General features: G+C 48.1%; 8 protein-coding genes across 8 annotated transcripts; 4 read left to right on the top strand and 4 right to left on the bottom strand.

The window, feature by feature from the left end:
- Positions 1–180: 180 nt before the first annotated feature.
- LY89DRAFT_707120 (Clavaminate synthase-like protein) lies at positions 181–1543 on the top strand (the record flags this gene model as incomplete). The annotated part of the gene is made up of 3 exons (XM_018217577.1): positions 181–406; positions 463–1387; positions 1430–1543. Exons 1-3 carry the CDS (start codon positions 366–368, stop codon positions 1541–1543), a joined length of 1080 nt encoding a protein of 359 aa, XP_018072004.1. The 5' UTR covers positions 181–365.
- Positions 1544–2477: 934 nt separating this feature from the next.
- On the bottom strand, positions 2478–4054 carry LY89DRAFT_696982 (MFS general substrate transporter; the record flags this gene model as incomplete). The annotated part of the gene is made up of 4 exons (XM_018216871.1): positions 2478–2721; positions 2769–3602; positions 3671–3912; positions 3959–4054. 4 exons carry the CDS (start codon positions 4052–4054, stop codon positions 2478–2480), a joined length of 1416 nt encoding a protein of 471 aa, XP_018072003.1.
- Positions 4055–5532: 1478 nt separating this feature from the next.
- Positions 5533–6904, top strand: LY89DRAFT_733482 (TauD-domain-containing protein; the record flags this gene model as incomplete). The annotated part of the gene is made up of 6 exons (XM_018219804.1): positions 5533–5769; positions 5824–5898; positions 5958–6016; positions 6066–6276; positions 6329–6400; positions 6455–6904. The coding sequence occupies 6 exons, from the start codon at positions 5533–5535 to the stop codon at positions 6902–6904; spliced, it is 1104 nt and encodes a 367-aa protein (XP_018072002.1).
- Positions 6905–8292: 1388 nt separating this feature from the next.
- LY89DRAFT_684632 (Quino protein alcohol dehydrogenase-like protein) lies at positions 8293–9384 on the top strand (the record flags this gene model as incomplete). Its single annotated transcript, XM_018214921.1, has 1 exon — positions 8293–9384. A coding segment is annotated over exon 1 (986 nt), but the record flags the coding sequence as incomplete, so codon positions are not given.
- A 24-nt stretch (positions 9385–9408) lies between these two features.
- LY89DRAFT_58600 (alpha/beta hydrolase fold protein) lies at positions 9409–10646 on the bottom strand. The gene is made up of 2 exons (XM_018209352.1): positions 10561–10646; positions 9409–10507 (listed from the first exon to the last, which is right to left on the bottom strand). Exon 2 carries the CDS (start codon positions 10392–10394, stop codon positions 9504–9506), a length of 891 nt encoding a protein of 296 aa, XP_018072000.1. The 5' UTR covers positions 10395–10507; positions 10561–10646; the 3' UTR covers positions 9409–9503.
- A 199-nt stretch (positions 10647–10845) lies between these two features.
- Positions 10846–12943, bottom strand: LY89DRAFT_733479 (uncharacterized protein; the record flags this gene model as incomplete). The annotated part of the gene is made up of 6 exons (XM_018219803.1): positions 10846–11017; positions 11072–11141; positions 11196–11351; positions 11413–11952; positions 12006–12772; positions 12831–12943. The coding sequence occupies 6 exons, from the start codon at positions 12941–12943 to the stop codon at positions 10846–10848; spliced, it is 1818 nt and encodes a 605-aa protein (XP_018071999.1).
- A 922-nt stretch (positions 12944–13865) lies between these two features.
- LY89DRAFT_583851 (aldolase) lies at positions 13866–15229 on the top strand (the record flags this gene model as incomplete). Its single annotated transcript, XM_018209232.1, has 5 exons — positions 13866–13914; positions 13976–14160; positions 14250–14559; positions 14619–14772; positions 14830–15229. The coding sequence occupies 5 exons, from the start codon at positions 13866–13868 to the stop codon at positions 15227–15229; spliced, it is 1098 nt and encodes a 365-aa protein (XP_018071998.1).
- A 54-nt stretch (positions 15230–15283) lies between these two features.
- On the bottom strand, positions 15284–16475 carry LY89DRAFT_58595 (uncharacterized protein). Its single transcript, XM_018209349.1, has 2 exons — positions 16153–16475; positions 15284–16108 (listed from the first exon to the last, which is right to left on the bottom strand). The coding sequence occupies exons 1-2, from the start codon at positions 16315–16317 to the stop codon at positions 15338–15340; spliced, it is 936 nt and encodes a 311-aa protein (XP_018071997.1). The 5' UTR covers positions 16318–16475; the 3' UTR covers positions 15284–15337.
- Positions 16476–16937: the final 462 nt, after the last annotated feature.

Raw genomic sequence — 16937 nt, 5'->3', positions numbered from 1 at the left:
TCAGAAAGCACGCAAGAGTGTTTCGTCAGCGACTGGGAAAATGAACCGTGGCCACCATGCTACTTCTAGGAATCCCACTCTTGGCATTCTCTTCTTCACGACCCAACTCAGCGGCTTTATGATTCCGCGACCACTGCTTGGATCTAGTCCACTATAAAATGCTGCCAGATGCCTGTCACATCTGATTTCGTGATATTAGCACGGATGACAGAATCTTAGTGGTGTGACCAAGTGTAACGATATTCCCCGGGAACAGACCTCCTAATTCATATCGCTTCTCGTTGAAGACAATTACATAGCCGACAAGTTCTTAATTGTCTAGAAAGCCTCGTTTCTTTATCGAAACCACGCGCAAGCAGCTCATCATGGCGACAACAATTCCTCAATTCAACGTCAATTTACTCAAGTCTGAAACTTCCTTTGCACCGCAATCGTATTCGAACCATTCGATTTGCCTTCGAGTAATCAGCGCGTTCTCGGAGCACCTTTTTCAAGGGACACGGTCATTCCACTAGCACTACGTCCTTCTGCACATGGAAATGCTGAGATCGAACTCGACGCTGTAGTCGATACAATAAAGTCTCTACAGAAGCATGAAATTCTCACTGAGAAACTTGCTCAGCATGGAACACTATTATTTCGAGATGTTCCCATACACAACGCCGAGGATTTCAGCAAATTCGCGCACGCGTTTGGCTACAAACCGCATGAAATTATTGGCATTGTTGTGGACAGGCCTTTGCTGGCCCCAAACGTGGCTCCAGCGAATGAAGCACCCAAAGAAGTCTTGATCTATAACCACAACGAATCTCCACAGGTGCCTCATGCGCCGGAGTATATTTTCTTCTACGGCCACAGGACTCCTCACAAGGGTGGAGAGACTCCAGTCTCATCATCTCTCGAGCTTTTCCATCGTGCGCAACAAGAGATACCAGATTTTATCAACGAGCTCGCCGGGAAAGGTATCTTGAGCAAAGTCACTTACAAGCTCGGCAAACAGTACGAGGGTGGCTCGACGTTGGCACAAGCGTTCGGCAAAGAGATCAAAGATGGTGACGATGAGACAACAAGGCGAGCGAAGATCGAGGCGCAGATTGCTCGCTACGGAAGAGGCGAATTTACAACGTGGGAATGGACTGAAGACGGTGGCCTCGTCTTGACGCACAGGTTGCCTGCAATTCGCACACAACCTAACACAGGACTGCCAACCCTCTTCACAGGCCTAGCCGCTTACTACAAGACTAGTCAAGTCAATAACGCTCGAAAGAACGTTACACAGCAGCTCTTCGGTGATGGCACTCCCATTCCCGAGAAGTATCTTGCGCATCTTGCTGCAATTACTGACGAGATTCGGGTGCTACACAAATGGCAGCAAGGTGACGTGCTGGTCTATGATAATATTATTGCGCAACATGGAAGGCAGCCTTAGGAAGGCGAGCAGTCGGATCGCGTAGTGCTTGCTAGTCTCTTTGATGGTGACAGTGTTCCAGGTGCTTATGGCTCCAATGATTGGACTCAAGTTGTTCAGGCTCTTGATGGATAGTAATTTACTTTTTGAATAAAAACGCCTCAATTGCTCCCATCGAGGCTAATTCATTTCGTGATGGGCGCTCGCCAATTATCTGAATTTGGCTTTCTCCCTTCACAACAACCACAAAATCTATTGAAAAGCTTTAAAAGATGGAACAAGAATAGAGTACACCTCAATAAACCTCTATACTAATTTTTAATGATATAAAATGCAAAAAACTTGTAGTAATACAAGTTATTGTTGCTAGAAAGTTATCGCTTAATATCGCCTGAGCGCCCATCACGAAATGAATTAGCCTCGCATGCAGGATATCATCATACTAGAAACAAAGTGCTTGAGACTTTTCTCGTCATTTCTTGGCGCCTCTTCACCTGTCCAGTTCTTTGGGGAATGTTAGGACGGAATCGCCAGTCAGGGAGCTCTGGGCTCAGAAGCCTACCAAGTGAAGGATCAGGACTGGGTCGCTAAAATTACAAGCTACTACAGCGTTCAGTTCACGCTGCGGGTTCGTGAGACGTTGGGATTTTCAGCAATATATGTGATTATTGAGAGACTTCGGATAATGTCTTTCATAAACTAGATGTGCATTGAATTGATTTGATATCGTGCTAGCTCGATCATGAGAAGCGCTCTCCATGTGTCAAATTCCTACCCGATTTTAGCACTCGACAACATCAAAATGTCCTATATCAACTCCAACATTGCACACTCCTACATAATTTGTTTCTAATTAGACTTCAGTTCTAACTTATCAAGAAGCTATTCTACGTTTTCATCAAAAAATATTAAATATAAACTTAATATATTGTGCGGAATACTTTATATTTTGTGAATTTGGGCCCTGTCGCAAAATCGGCCACCGATGGAGAGAACCGACGCTGATTCACGTGCTACAGCTTGAAGCTTCCACTAAAGCGACTTATCTCGAATACCAACGCATCGTCCTCTATTGACTCCTTCTACCTTTAGGCTCGAAAGGGAGTAAGATGCTCAAGATAACCAACAATCCGAATAAGGCAGCGCACACGAATAGAGGAGCTGTCGTTTCAACATTCGCGTAACTCCCCACAAGCACACCGGCTATTCCACCGACTCGGTTCAGAACCACACAGAGCCCGTAGCCTGTAGCTCGATGAGCCGATGGTAGAATCTCGGGTGTATAAGCATAGATCGTCCCATAATATATATTTCTAGGCAAGTCAGCAACACAGTCAACCAAGTTTCAAAGATTACGTACGATGCGGCGCTGATCGCAGCAGAAACACCAACGTTCTGAGCAGGCGTGGTGATTTGAGTGTATCCGAACTGGAAGACCATGGTAACAAGAGCACCAATGGCCAATGTGCCCCTTCGGCCAAGGTATCTTGTCTCCACGAGGACAGCAGCGATTATCGGACCACCTAAGCCAGCGATTTGATTGATAGCATAATCACGCCAGACAGTATAGTTGCTATTGTCGCCAACATCGGCTCCTCTAGAAGCGAGGTAAAAAGGCAAGAATACTGAGTAAAGAGGCGAGACCATGCCGATCACGAACCAATTTGCAATGATGACCGTGGTAGACCACGCCAATTTCTTTGTTTCGAACAAACCCGAGAAGTGGAGCTTTAAGCGAATTCCGGACCAGACAGATTTCTCGGTGTTGCGAACTCTCCCTTGAGCTCTGAGATGCTCAAGATTAAGTGAGAATGGTCGTTTATATTTGATTGCAATGTCCTGGAGATTTTTGAACACTTCTTCATCCCGGTTTTGGCTGATCAGCCACTTTGGTGTTTGGACCATTTGGAGAACCACTACACGAAGCGTGGCCATAACTATGACGAGGGCTCCACATGTGAAGTGAAGATATCTCCAGCCCATGTTAGCTGCACGTGTGCAAACTACCGCATCTGGTGAGCAGCTGTAGTTACTCATAAATGCCCAAGCGAGGAGACCAGTCACAGTATATCCGACTGCCCACCAAATCGAGAGGAAAGTGACTAGCCAAGCCTTTCGCCCTGGAAGGAACTCCAGGAAGTTTGTTGCATCAAGAATATAATTGCCACCAGCTCCTGCGGAGTATATTGCGACACTTTCTGATAATTAGTATTTAGATCCCTAGGCTACCCGTTGCGAAATGGAAGGGCAAATATTACATACATAGCAGAGAATGATATGTAGCTCGGCATTGCGCCACCAATCAAGACAAATATAGCACAGATGAACAGACTGGAGTTGAAGGCAAGTCGTCGACCAATGACATCCGCGGAGAATCCCCAAACTGCAGCCCCGACTAACAAGCCGACTTGAGATGCCAGCGGAATGCCTTGAACATGTGCACTTGGATTTCCATATTCTTGTGTTACTGCAGGGTTTGCAATCGATTGACACACAATGAGAAGCTACATGATAAGTAGAAACTCGTTTCAAATTGGGGTTATGACTTACAGAGTCCACGGCATATCCGAATCCATTGAGGAAGAAAAGCTTCCACTGGAATGGGGTCATTCCAATCTCGTCGATGGCATCATTGACGAGTGCCATCTTCCTGGCAAGCACGGGATCGATGCCTGTGCTGTCATAAAGCTCCTTGTCAAGATCGACCCGAACTTGATGCTCAGAGGCCACATTAACATCGGTTCCATCCACAAACTTTTCCCCTTTCTCTAAACTTGGTCCATCCTTCTCCGGGGGCGTAGCTGAAGCATCAGTCGTGTCTGGTGCTCCCATGATGGATTATAATGACAGCGAAAATTCAAACTACATCTATCAGTACTTTATTTTCAGAATCTGTTGTCGATTGGATTTCTGAAAATACCTTGTCTAGTTGAGCAGACCTTTTAGATACTACCGGTAGAAATACTCTGTGTCGTCCGTCCCTAGTGACGACGACTTGTGATTGAGACAAGAGAAACCGGTATCACTTGACTTCCTCTTAGACTTCGCGGAGAGGTACGTTGGAAAGGTGAAATATATATTTCTACCTGCGCCTTCTTAAATCTCGTGACATAAGCGGAAGTCTGAGTTCCAAGGTTCTCTTTGGTCAACATCATATCACGACTTCCGTGGACGATATGGCAACAGCCTCTGAGTCGCCGGGCCGCTGTGATCTTTCGGCTCCAGCATCGTCCTGCATCCTTGGGACGTCAATCCTCGCTAAGTGACCAATTCGAAGCCGTATAAGCTTGAAGACCATGCATGGATAAGCGTTACATTGAAGGTTAGATCCCGCTTCGCGCCTCACAAAGTGCATGTGCAATCTCCGGGGTCTGATAACACAACCTCAGTAACCGAATCAAATGCTCCAAAATGATTCTGGTACCCTATGAATACAAGTACAGACATATTTTGAGGATCCTTTTCCTTAATCGTGTCCCACTGACCTTTGGGAGTGTCACTGACTGAGCGCTATGAGGTAAGCTGCCCCACAACAGAATTAGTGAGGGATGCAAGCTACTACTGCATTCTGACAAATACTCGCAAGCCTTTTAGCGCTGTTGCAGGTCACTACGTGTTGCAAGTACTCCCGGAGGGAGTGGCCTGTGCGTAGCGTAAAGGCCACGACCAAAGGTCAGGGGGACACGATTACATGGTGTTAAGTAGTGAGTCTAAAGAAAGGTAACTGAAATTGGAAGGTCGTTGACCCCACACATCCGGCCACCCCGCTTTCATCCCCCACTTTCAACCCTTCTCGACCTCTCACCATACAGCGTTTGTTGGCGGTAAATTGAATGTAACTTAAGAGATAAGCTTGAGACTTTCAATTGGATGATGCAATATCCTGTATGAGCCAGGTCTGCGCCTTAAAAGTGACTGGGTAACTCCGGGATATCAACGTCAAAAGATTCCTCATCATGGCATTGTTAGTGCTTACTATTTTGACCTGTGATCAACTATCAAAATACCCAGATTAGATCAATATATGTTCTACGTTTCAATGGGATTCTTTAGATAAATTGTTCCCAACGCAGCACAAAGACACAAAATAAAAGGGGAAAAGCCCACGATTGTAGTTATTCACCATGGCACTAGACATTACCCCAGCAGTCCTAGCATACGTTCCTCCTGATCCACCTCTGGAGCAGTTCGAGCCAGCACGAGACCGAGCGTTCTTCGCAGATCCAACTAAAGCATCATTGTTATCCCAAGCATCCAGTATCGAAGCCTTGACACCTTATATCGGAACCGAGCTTAAGGGAGTCCAAGTCAGCCAGTTGACAGATGCCCAGAAAGATGAGCTAGCTTTGTTAGTTGCTGAAGTATGACATGTCAGACAGAGGAGAGATACGAGACGCTAATGCATTCCTTCCTAGAGAGGTGTCGTGTTCTTCAGAGACCAGGACATCACGTTGGAGCAGCAACATGCACTTGCGGCTCATTACGGGAAAGTAAGTCAAACCATCAGTCCTTACTAGTCGATATCGTACTGAAGAAGTAAACTCATCAGCAAGACCGAGATCCCAGCCAGCAAGATCCACGACATGTCACTATTCTTGGACACGATTTGTGAGTGCTTTTCTAATTTCAACGGCTCCATCTCACGTGCTTCGTACAGCAACATCCGCGCAAAGGATAGAAACGTAGCAGCGTACCATGGTGACCATTCTTTTGAAGTGAACCCACCTTCTTATACCCTTTTGAGGATGTTACGAACTCCTGAAACGGGTGGAGATACTATCTTTACCAGCCAGGTTGCGCTCTTCGACAAGTTGAGTCCGACGTTCCAGAAGGCTTTTGAGGGGTTTTTTGGTATCCACAGCTCCGAAGTACGATCTTGCTATCTTGCCATGTAGATTTCAGACTGATCAAGTTTTGTAGAAATACTACTTGAATTCCATCAACGGGGGTGGAAAACCGCGGCGAGCGCCCATCATTACTGAGCATCCCTTGGTAAGCGAGTCTTGCCGTCTTCCCAATTGCAAAGTTCTCATCCCTTGATCATAGGTTCGCACCCATCCTGTAACCCATCTGAAATCACTCAACTACAACCCACTTTTTGTCACTGGAGTCAAGGGTCTCAACGACAGAGAATCATTCCACACTCTCAACTTCCTGTACGACCACCTCCACTCCGCTGACGACCTCACGGTCCGATGGAAGTGGACTCCAGACAGTATCGCATTCTGGGACAATCGAGTCGTGGTGCACAGAGCAGTTCCGGGAGGCTACGAGCCGAGTAGCAGGGAAGGGAAGAGGACCGCTATCTTCGGAGAGAGACCGTTCTTTGATCCATCTATCAGTGAGAGCTGGAGTGAGAGGAAGGAACGATTGAAGAAGGAGAAGTTGAGCATCGAGTCGAATTCAGAATATGCTGTCAAGACGAATGGGCATTTGGAGAATGGAACTCGGCTAGATGAGCCTGAACTTAACTTCTCGAAGCTGAATGTAGTTTGAACAGTTTAGAGTCCAGCTGCTCGTTGCAACAACCAGCCTATGAACTAATCTTCATATGATAACCCCAGAACCTTGAAGCGAAAGCATCGGAGTCTATGATAGGGTCTTTGCGTCTAGTGTCGGGTCAGGCGGGTCTGGAAGTAGGAACGTGCGAGGAAGTGACAAGGGGTAGAGATGTAAGGCTGAGGCGAGTTTCAAGGCGATGGTGGCTGACAACACCTTCAACCTGCCCTCACGTAAGGATGTGATTGGATATTCTCCAGGATTGAATGATTGATGACCATAAGCAGGTAAACATCAAAAGTATTGAATAAGATGATGGTTGCAATCCGCGGAGAGAGCCTTTTAGCCGACCAATCACAGTAAGCCGTCAACCCTGAATCTGACAGACAAGGTCAAGGAGATGGTATGAATCGGGATAGTAAGCTGAAATGCTAGTCACAAAGTTTCAGCCCCAATGTAAGCCTTACCGTCCACTCCTTGTACAACCCAAAGAGAACATTGGTCGTTCTGGTACTTAATTGAGCGTTATCCCGTGGAGCCTATCACTGGATGCGCAGCCTTTAATTCTCAATTCCTATCACATTTTAGATACTTCGAAGACGTTTCAATATGGTCTGGGGAATATTTCAGGAAGTGGGCTGTTCATCCTTAGCCTCTTCGTTTCTGGTCGTGCTCGGACTTTGTCCCAAAGATTTCGCTCATCAACAACCTCTCTTTGGCCATAACACGCACGAAATTGGTCTAGAGGCTTCACCCGCTATTAATGCAAATCAAATTCCTGCATCACAACCACCTGCAAGCGAAACAGGAAACTGGCTTGGCTGGGGAGGAGACGTCTACAACAACCACTGGGCTAGCACCGATGCCATCGTGGACAGCACCAACGTCGCATCTCTTGCTCTAACGTGCCAGATAAAATTTAACCCCGGCGTCAGTGCTGCCCCTCTGGTCACCGATGGCATTGCTTACTTTCCAACATGGGACGGCCTTCTCGTCGCCTTGAACTACAAAACTTGCCACAGGGTGTGGGAAACCAATATTACGGATTTGATATTGGAATACAAGCCACTTACTGCAGAACAAGAGTTGCTTGTTGCGCCTGTATCGAGAACTACACCAGTGATTGGAAAGCACGGAGATGAAGAAGTACTTTACCTTGGCACGCTTGCCCATGCGCTCCTTCTTGCAATCGACAAGAGAACTGGAGAACTCATTGATGCACTTCAGCTCGAGTCGCACCCCTTCGCGGTCTTGACAATGTCTCCGACTTTCTATGAAGGCCATGTCTTCACCGGTGTGTCCAGTCTAGAAGAAGGAGCTCCAGACATCATACTTGACTACCAATTCTCTTTCATTGGAAGCATGCATGCTGTATCTTTCGAGCACGGCCGGTTGCGTCTGCTGTGGTCTCAGCTGATGATGCCCGCACACGCCAATTTCTCTGGAGCTTCGATCTGGGGATCCCAGCCTGCTATCGATCCTATCCGAAGGCAGGTATTCCTTGCAACAGGAAACACCTACTCTCTTCCAGAGGAATTTCAAGCTTGTCAGAACCAGACAGCGAATATCACTGTGATCAAAGAGGGCCTTGCTCCGGAACCATGTCTACCTCGAGACGTCCTCCAAGAAAGTATCCTAGCGCTCGACTTGGACACAGGACGTGTTAATTGGCAACGACAATTGGGTCCACTTGATGCGTGGAATGCCGCTTGCACGGTGGGTCTACTTGGCCCAGGACTGCCAGGAGAGCAGGCATCATGTCCTTCGACTCCTGGCATAGATGCCGACTTTGGTATGGCGCCAACATTTGTGCTCGGCTCGGAACATACTCCGTCCGAGTTGGATATCATTGTGATTGGACAGAAGAACGGGAACTTATATGCTCTTAATGCTGCTACTGGCCATATCCTTTGGTTGACATCGACTGGACCCGATGGACTTGAAGGCGGGTTGAACTGGGGCATTGCGGCTGATGATACGTCTGTTTATTATACGGCTATCAACATCAACCGGGTGAACTACACTTTACCGGCGGGGGATGGGAAAACGGTCATCTCAAACAGTGCGTTCGGGGCAGCGAGTCTGAAAGATGGAAAGATTCTCTGGCAAACGGCATCTCCAAGGAACACGACGAGCATTATCGTGCCTTCCGTTGTTAATGACCTTGTGCTTACTGGTATTACGGGCAATTGGAGTGCGACGAGCATTTTTCCTGCGGGACCCGGGAGCCTTTTGTCTCTCGACAAGAAGACTGGGCGGATTGTGAAAGAGGTGCATCTCGACGCGTACTTTCATGGTGGGATGGCCATCGTCCATGACTATGTTATGTTTGGCTCTGGGTACGGAGGTCTTGAGCCACCAAACCCGGGTTCTTTCCAGACGTGGAAGTTGACAGCAGATGACTAAGAAAGAGTATCGAGTCTCTCATATTCAATAATTCTTGACAATATAAATTACCTAGCGGGAAACGAATGTTAAACCGATAAACTTTTATAAAGTCATCAAATCATACATCCTCCAACTTTTCAACTCCGGGTACCGTCAGTAAACACTTCTCTCAACAACCGAAAACACATGAACTCACAACAACTTCTGCTCATAAACCTGACTTCGAACTCCCCAGAACCCTCCCCAAAAACTCCACCACCTGCCCCCCAACCTCCTCCCCCCTCTCCTCCAACGCCCAATGCCCCGCATCCACAAAACCAACCTCGACATTCTCCAAATCCCTCCTAAAAGCCTCCGCCCCCGCCGGCACAAAACTCCTATCCTCCCTCCCCCACACCGCGAGGGCCCTCGGCCTCCTCTCCCTCAAATACGCTTGAAACCTTGGATACATCTCCACATTCGTTCTATAATCCCTAAACAAATCCAACTGAATCTCTCTATTCCCCTCTCTCTCCATCAGTGCTAAATCAAGCGTGTAGCTCTCGGGCGGGACGCCTTTCTCGCCCGTAGGAGAGCCGGCTGTGTATTGCCAGATCGTCCGCTCGGGACTCAGGATCCGGGCGCGGATTATGGCGCGATCTTCTGCGCTGTCTGTTGCCCAGTATTTTTTCATCGGGCCCCAGGTCTCGCCGAGGCCTTCTTCGTACATGTTTCCATTCTGCGAGATAATCGCTGTAATAGCGTCCGGACGGTCGAGCGCGATGCGGAGTCCGATGGGAGCGCCGTAGTCGAAGATGAAGAGGGCGAATTGCTGGATGTGGAGAGCGTCGAGGAAGGCGGCGATGGTGAGGGAGAGGTTGTCGAATGTGTAGATGTATTTGCGTTCAGCGGGAACGACGGTAAAGCCGAAGCCCGGGTAGTCGGGGGCGAGGACGCGGTAGTTGTGGTAGGCGAGGTAGGGAATAAAGTTTTGGAATTGGTGCGAGGAGCTGGGGAAGCCGTGGAGGAGGAGGATTACTGGGGCGTCGACGGGGCCTGCGTAGCGGTAGAAGACGTCGACACCATCGGCTGGAATGGTTGAGAATTGGTGGGATTGCATTGTTCGTTGTTAAGTTGCTTTCAGTAGATGTAACTGGGTTCGAATCTTGCAACTTTCAAAGGCATTTCAGAGGAGCTCTTGGCGTTTGATGTTGTTTATATCCTCGATGGCTTCTGATATTCGATTTGTCAGCGACTTGCATTTCCCCGGAGATGAGATGATCAACTTTGCATCACCGTGCTTTAGCTCATGAGCTTAATTGGCGCCCTTGAGTAAACGTCTTATAAAGCAACCGACATCTCACTACTGACGCTGTGTAATATAGAGTTTAATATCTTTCAGACGTAGCACAAATTGATGATGAGCAGGGGGTGTTCTGGCACCTTTGAAATCAGCTCTTTGGAATCAACTTCTTGCACATTTGTTTGCATTGCCTACTCAACCAATCTCTCCTGTCCTGATCACACACACCTGTTGTTCCCTACACGTCATTTTCCACCTCAATATCAGTCTAATCCTCGCCTCCAAACCCCTCAATATGATAAAGTGGCTCTATCTTCGCCTTGCCCTGGAAGAACAAATACCTCTTCACAGCCCACGGAAGCCAAGTCCCACCATAGTACGCTGCATGACGACGGGTAGGGACGCCAAAGATATAATCTAGTTCTTCGAGTGTGCGTTGCCTTTTGATTGGTCAGATCGAAGCCTAACATTACTTGGGAATGATAATTACTCACTTTGTTTCTGGTAAGAAGAAAAAGATGATGACAAAAGCCAACATGTTTAAACCAGCATAGAAACCAAAGGCTAGAGATGAATTAGCTTCGAGCAGGAGAAGTTAAAGTGAACCAATGTGCATACCACCAGTAGGAGTAATCCCAGCCAGCAACGAGGGGAAAGTCAATCCCAAAATACTCGACAACGCATTATTGACAAAGATGCAACTCGCCGCTCCGATTTCTCGATGAGAGAGCGGGAAACACTCTGCTGCGTACACATTTGGTACTGGTCCAATACCTGAAATAATGATTAGCCGACTTCCAATAAAGCAATAAAGCGTGCAGGTTTAAAGACTTACCAGGAGAGTAAAAAGCAGTAAACAAATAAATAAAAAACGCAATCAGCGGAAGTCTAGCCGCCGCACTATCAGGCAACAAGAAACAACACCCGGCAGCAATCAAACACCACGCCATATTCGGGAACGTAAACAGTAGCAAATTCCTCCGACCAAAAGTATCAATCGTCCAAATAGCCGGGAACGCGAAGACGAAATTGATGAGACCAAAGCCGAAAGAGGCCAACAGGGTATTTTTCGTGTTGTAGCCCGCGTTGGCGAAGATGGTGGACGAGTAAAAGGACATGATGTTGATGCCGGAGAATTGTTGAGCGGCCATCACGATTGCGCCGCCCATGGTTGCGCGTCGGATGCGAGGGACGCGGAAGAGATCTGTGAAGCGGGTGAAGAAAGAGGAACCTCCGAAGGCTTCTTCTTCGGTGAGGAATTGGTTGTAGGCGTAGTACAGATCACGCGCTGCTTGGACCTCAGAATTCCGAAGACGGCAGAAGGAGGCGAAGGATTCTTGGATGCGGTACTTCTTTAGCAACCATCTTGGTGATTCTATAGTATGTCAGCAATCAAAAGTCCCAGGTATTCGAGGAGAATGAACTCACCAGGACAAAACCAAATAAAGATCAGCACGGGAATAGCGGGTGCAAACGCAGCCGCAAGCTGAAACCTCCAAGCCAACCTCCCAATATCATAGAAAATCAGATTCGAACTGAACCCCACCAAAATCCCAAACGCAACCCAAAGCTGGAAGCTCATCACCAGTCCACCCCTAATGACAGCTGGAACAACCTCACTGGTCATAATTGGAATAGTGGTAATTTTGATGCCAAGCCCTATCCCCATGATCAACCTGCAGAGCAGTAAGCCCCACCAATTCTGCGTGAAAGCTTGGGCCAGAACGGGAAAAACGCAGAAGAGGCCAGTGAAGAAAATAACACCTCGTCTCCCAACCCAATTATTGAGTGGATCAGCAAGCCAGGCGGCGAAGAGACCGGATATCGTCGGAGCTGAGTTGATGAAACCTATAAGCCAGGTGTTGTGCGATATCCCGAATTCCTCGGGAAAAGACAGATTTGCTCCATTAGCACCAGTATTGTCCCAACCTTGGAGAGCAGAGCCGAGAGAGCAGAGGGCGATGGTGTAGTAGAGGTCTTTTGGGAGATGCCACTTATGAGTTATCTCACGACGGAGGTGGTATTTGTCGTCTTCGGTAAGCTCTTCAATGCTCTCGAAGTTTTCTGGGATTTGGGCTACAAGAGCACCTTTTTCGAAAACGGAGAGTTTGTCGGTTAGGCCATAGGTTTCGCAAAAGGAGGCGACGCTGGCGAGAAGCTCGGGTTTTGGAATTCCGGCTAGGGGATTGCAGATTCTAATACGGGGTCAGCATTCTGAACCGTGGTATAGAATAACAAGACAGGTAGATATACTTTGCATTTATATTCTGAGCGAAGCTGACATTGATACGGTTCTTCGGATCTTCAACATCTTCAAGATGTGTCGCGGCATTCTTGGAAGAGAAATCAGGAGCTGATGTCGCCATGATTAATATCTGAAGAAGTGATGATCTGGCGTCGCAGCAAAAGCAAGGCGAAGCAAGACGTGATCTTATATATTAGAAAGCCAAGCACTAACTGAAGCCACAATGAAGAAAAGGATTGACAGGGGTAGGGATACAGGTCTGCTGGAATCCGGGGTGCGCCATCTTCTCCAAACCCCGCATCGCATTTACTCCACTGTGCCGTATTGGTGGGACTCCCTGGGTGTTCTCACTAAGAAACTCGTCCCCAGTAAAGTAGTAAAGGCCTGACATCTTGGTAGCCTTGTAAGCGACCTGCACAGGTATCTTCCTAGCGTACCGACGCTCGGAGTGTTTGCCGACTTGGCGTCTCATTGACCTGTACAGTCCACCCGGGGCACTGAAAGCCACTCCGAGACTCGTGGTATGTCCTGCGCAGGCTACTCGAGTTGACCTGTACAGGTCGACTTGAAGCGAGATGAGTCTCGGAAAGTAAACCGACGTGGTTGGCACATTCAGCGGTAAACCTGCACAGGTTTCTGACGACTGCGTGGGACATGCCTCCACTCATGAGGTGACCTCGGCGGTTGCCGTACTTGATTGGGTCAGCACTAGCAAGACAAACTGACTCGCAATGACCTGTGCAGGGTGCCCTGTGTGCAGCAGGATCAGATGTTCAGTACCTGCATTGCTGGAGAGTGTTGATGGCTTGGGTACCCTATCACTCCCAAGACAGGTGGGGCTTCGACCCCGCATCCTAAGACTACCCCACTTTGCCCTGTGTGTGCCATTTTCAGAGCTTCAATCTGTAGAAGACTTACAGATCATGTGATAATGATTCACCTTGATCCTTATAAGCTTGATTACCATGAGTCAAGACAGCTCCAGAAGGCATAGCTGCATTCACAATACCAAACACTCCGAGGTCGTGCAAGAAACAATCACCATGGGAAGCGTTGATACCATCACCTGGCTCGAAAAGCTCGAGGAGCAATGTGCGTTGAATTCCCTGATCGCAAAACCGCTCGTCCAGATGAAGTACTGATATGATAATAGTGAACGTCGATGTCGACTCCATGGATCCCACATTCGCGAAGAGCCTCCCCTTCAAACCGCACAATCAGACCAGCAATCAACTCTTAGTCAATGAGCAGATGTCCATTCCAGAGAACAAGGAAATGTTCCTGCAAGCTGTTAAGGAATATAAAGAACAAGGATGGGAAGCCGTTCTGGACCGCATCGTAAGTTGTAATCTCGAGCTCTGCATTCTCGAATACTAGTTCCCATATTTCGCATCATTGAACGTCGAGCTGACACAAAACCTGCAAAGAGTGTCCTCCTCTGCGCACAAAACATAGGCAACATCCAAGGCCGGGTCCTCCTCCAAACTTCTCCATTCCACGCATACGATACCGAAAAGGTGGTGGCACATGCTCGCAGCTACGCTCGCGAATTTGAGAAGGTTGGAATCTCCAAGGATCGTTTCTGTATCAAGATCCCTTGCACTGGACCTGCTATGAATGCCGGCCCTATTCTTCTCAAAGACGGTATTCGAACATTAGGAACATCTCTGTTTGGTTTGCCTCAAGCAATCGCTGCTAGTCAAGCTGGATGCCTTTACATCAGCCCTTACTACAATGGTACGTAGTAGAAATGTCTCAAATACCGTAGGGAAATTCGCTGATAAGAAACATCGCAGAGGTTAGAGCACATGCCGACTTGAACTTGTGGCCCAACGTCGAGGATCCGGCAACCCAACACACCATGTCCGCACGAATGGTGCAGATTCTGGAGACATACAAGCGTCTCTACAACGAGACCGGGAAGGAGCAGCCAATGGTGAAATCTGCCAGGTAATCACTTCTCCCAAACCGTTGTTCAAAGTCTGGTATTCTAACGATACACAACAGTTTCATAAGCCCCAAGGAAGCGATGGCCGCTGGAGAAATGGGTTGCCACCACGCCACCATTTCTGCCGATGTCATCAAGCAGCTCGCCAAGCTTCCATACGATGGCAGCAAGCAACCAGGAGAAGGAGTAGCAAAGCCAATGCACCCTTATCTCAAGGCTGGCCCTACTCCCACTCGTCTAGCGAAATTGTCAAAGACCGATCCGCTCGCAGCAGCTGACTGGGATGGAAAGCTTGCGAGTACAGATATCGATTACTTGGCCAACAACGGAGCAGAGTTGCAAAAGGCCATCGAGGCTGATCCGATTACCAAGACTCGTCTCTATGAGGCTCTGGAGCTGTTCAAGGGCGGAGAGTTGAGGAGCAAGGCTGCGATTGAGGAGGCGATGAAGACTGTGTGAGGCAGGTTTCAGCATACCCCAAATTGTCGATTTCGTATAGAGGATAGAGGAATTGCATGGCATTTTATCGTTGACAAGGAACGTCTGCCCGTGATGAAAATAATGTGCTCACGACAAGTTCTCGAAGTTGGGGATGTCATGTGCTGGTGCCATATCATAGCCAATCTCTGGCAGTGGAATCGTGAAATCGTGAAATATATCATGGCGTAAATTCAAATCTGCAAAGTGATCCGGTTGAAGCATATCCGCATCTGATGTTGAAATAAGGTCATACACAGTATCGAAAGAAGGTGGAATATTTTGACCCAACGAGGACGGTTGTTCCGGAAGTTGATTCAGTATCATAAAGTTGTCAGGTATTTGGATAGCTTCCGACAACTCGTTCGGATCTGGATGTAACGTCTGCTGTATTGGGAAAGAAGGTTGGGCTGGAACATTTTCCTGTGAACTCAAACCTGTATCCGGGACGGGGGCCATGTTCTGCGGAGGTTTTGGCTGCACTACTTCCCTGTGCTCTTCAATCCGCGGTCTGCTATTGTTTTCGGCTCCTTCTTCGACGTGCTCTTCGGCGGGTCCATTATCCCCAAAGCCCGCTGGGAATGTGCCATAGACTTGTCGATCAAACTCCAACAGTGCTCTCACAGCATCACCAACCGGTGTAACTTGCTGTGACCCGGTACCAGCAACGTCGTATGCTTTCCGCCAGCTATTTACTTCTGCAACCAGCTCCATATTCTCAGCCAACATGCTTTGTATTTCGTTGGCGGCGGCAAGGCACATTTCACGCTGTGTTTTGAGGTATTGTATGCTTTCTTGGACGATGAGGGCTTTGGATAATCGGTGTACTGGAGCGAGTGCTGGAATGAGACGTGCGAGGTCCTACTCAGTCAGCATAGAATCTCAGAGGGAGTAATAGTACTCACAATGAAGCTTGCATTCAAAGCTTCTCGACGTTGCTTCTCAATGGCGGAGTGGCAAGCCCTCTCGTCAGCTGTGAACGATCGTATTCTCTTTTTACCTCTTCTTTTATTTCCGTTGATGTTGGTGCCGGGAGGGCTGGCAGACGCGTTTCCTGCAGGTGTGGCCATTGCTGGAGTAACAGACCTATGTCCTCGAACTCGTAGTTATGCATCAATCTAGAAGTTTGATCACGCAGATTTCGAGGCCCGGAGAACAACACAGAATAGTGGATGCTCAGCTAGAGTCCCCACATGACTAGCACTTGGCAGTGAGGAGTGGGCGGGGAAGTGGATCGAGAACCGCGCTGATTTTGTAAGGATGCACCTGGCTTGGAGGCACAACTTGGGGCTACCACTCGGCGTGTACAGAACTATGCTGTTGTTTCGCATGAAAAGATCAGACAGAGAGAGTCGTGAAATGGGTTATTTGAAGACAATTGGCATCGATGGAGGTTCCATTTGAAACCCTAATTCCAGTTCGAGCAAGCTTGTACCCAGGGAAAGGAAAGGACATGAGGCCTGGCTATTGCAGCTACTCTCAAAGTCATATGCAGCGAGATGTGTCTCAATGGCTGGAGACGAAGGTTGAAAGTAATTTTGTGTTGCACAGACATCGTATCTATATGAAGCTCCGAGCAGAATGAGCTCTTCATGAATGCCGCCCTATAAACCTGAGGCCGCAACTTTGCGGAACATCTTCCCCCGAACGCTAGGCAGTTCTAAGGTTATTTTCCCGAAACGAACCCTCT

Source organism: Mollisia scopiformis (assembly GCF_001500285.1).
Source record: "Mollisia scopiformis unplaced genomic scaffold LY89scaffold_11, whole genome shotgun sequence".
NCBI lineage: Eukaryota > Fungi > Ascomycota > Leotiomycetes > Helotiales > Mollisiaceae > Mollisia > Mollisia scopiformis.
The sequence above is the reverse complement of the archived record's forward strand: the minus strand, read 5'-3'. Positions and strand labels throughout refer to the sequence as shown.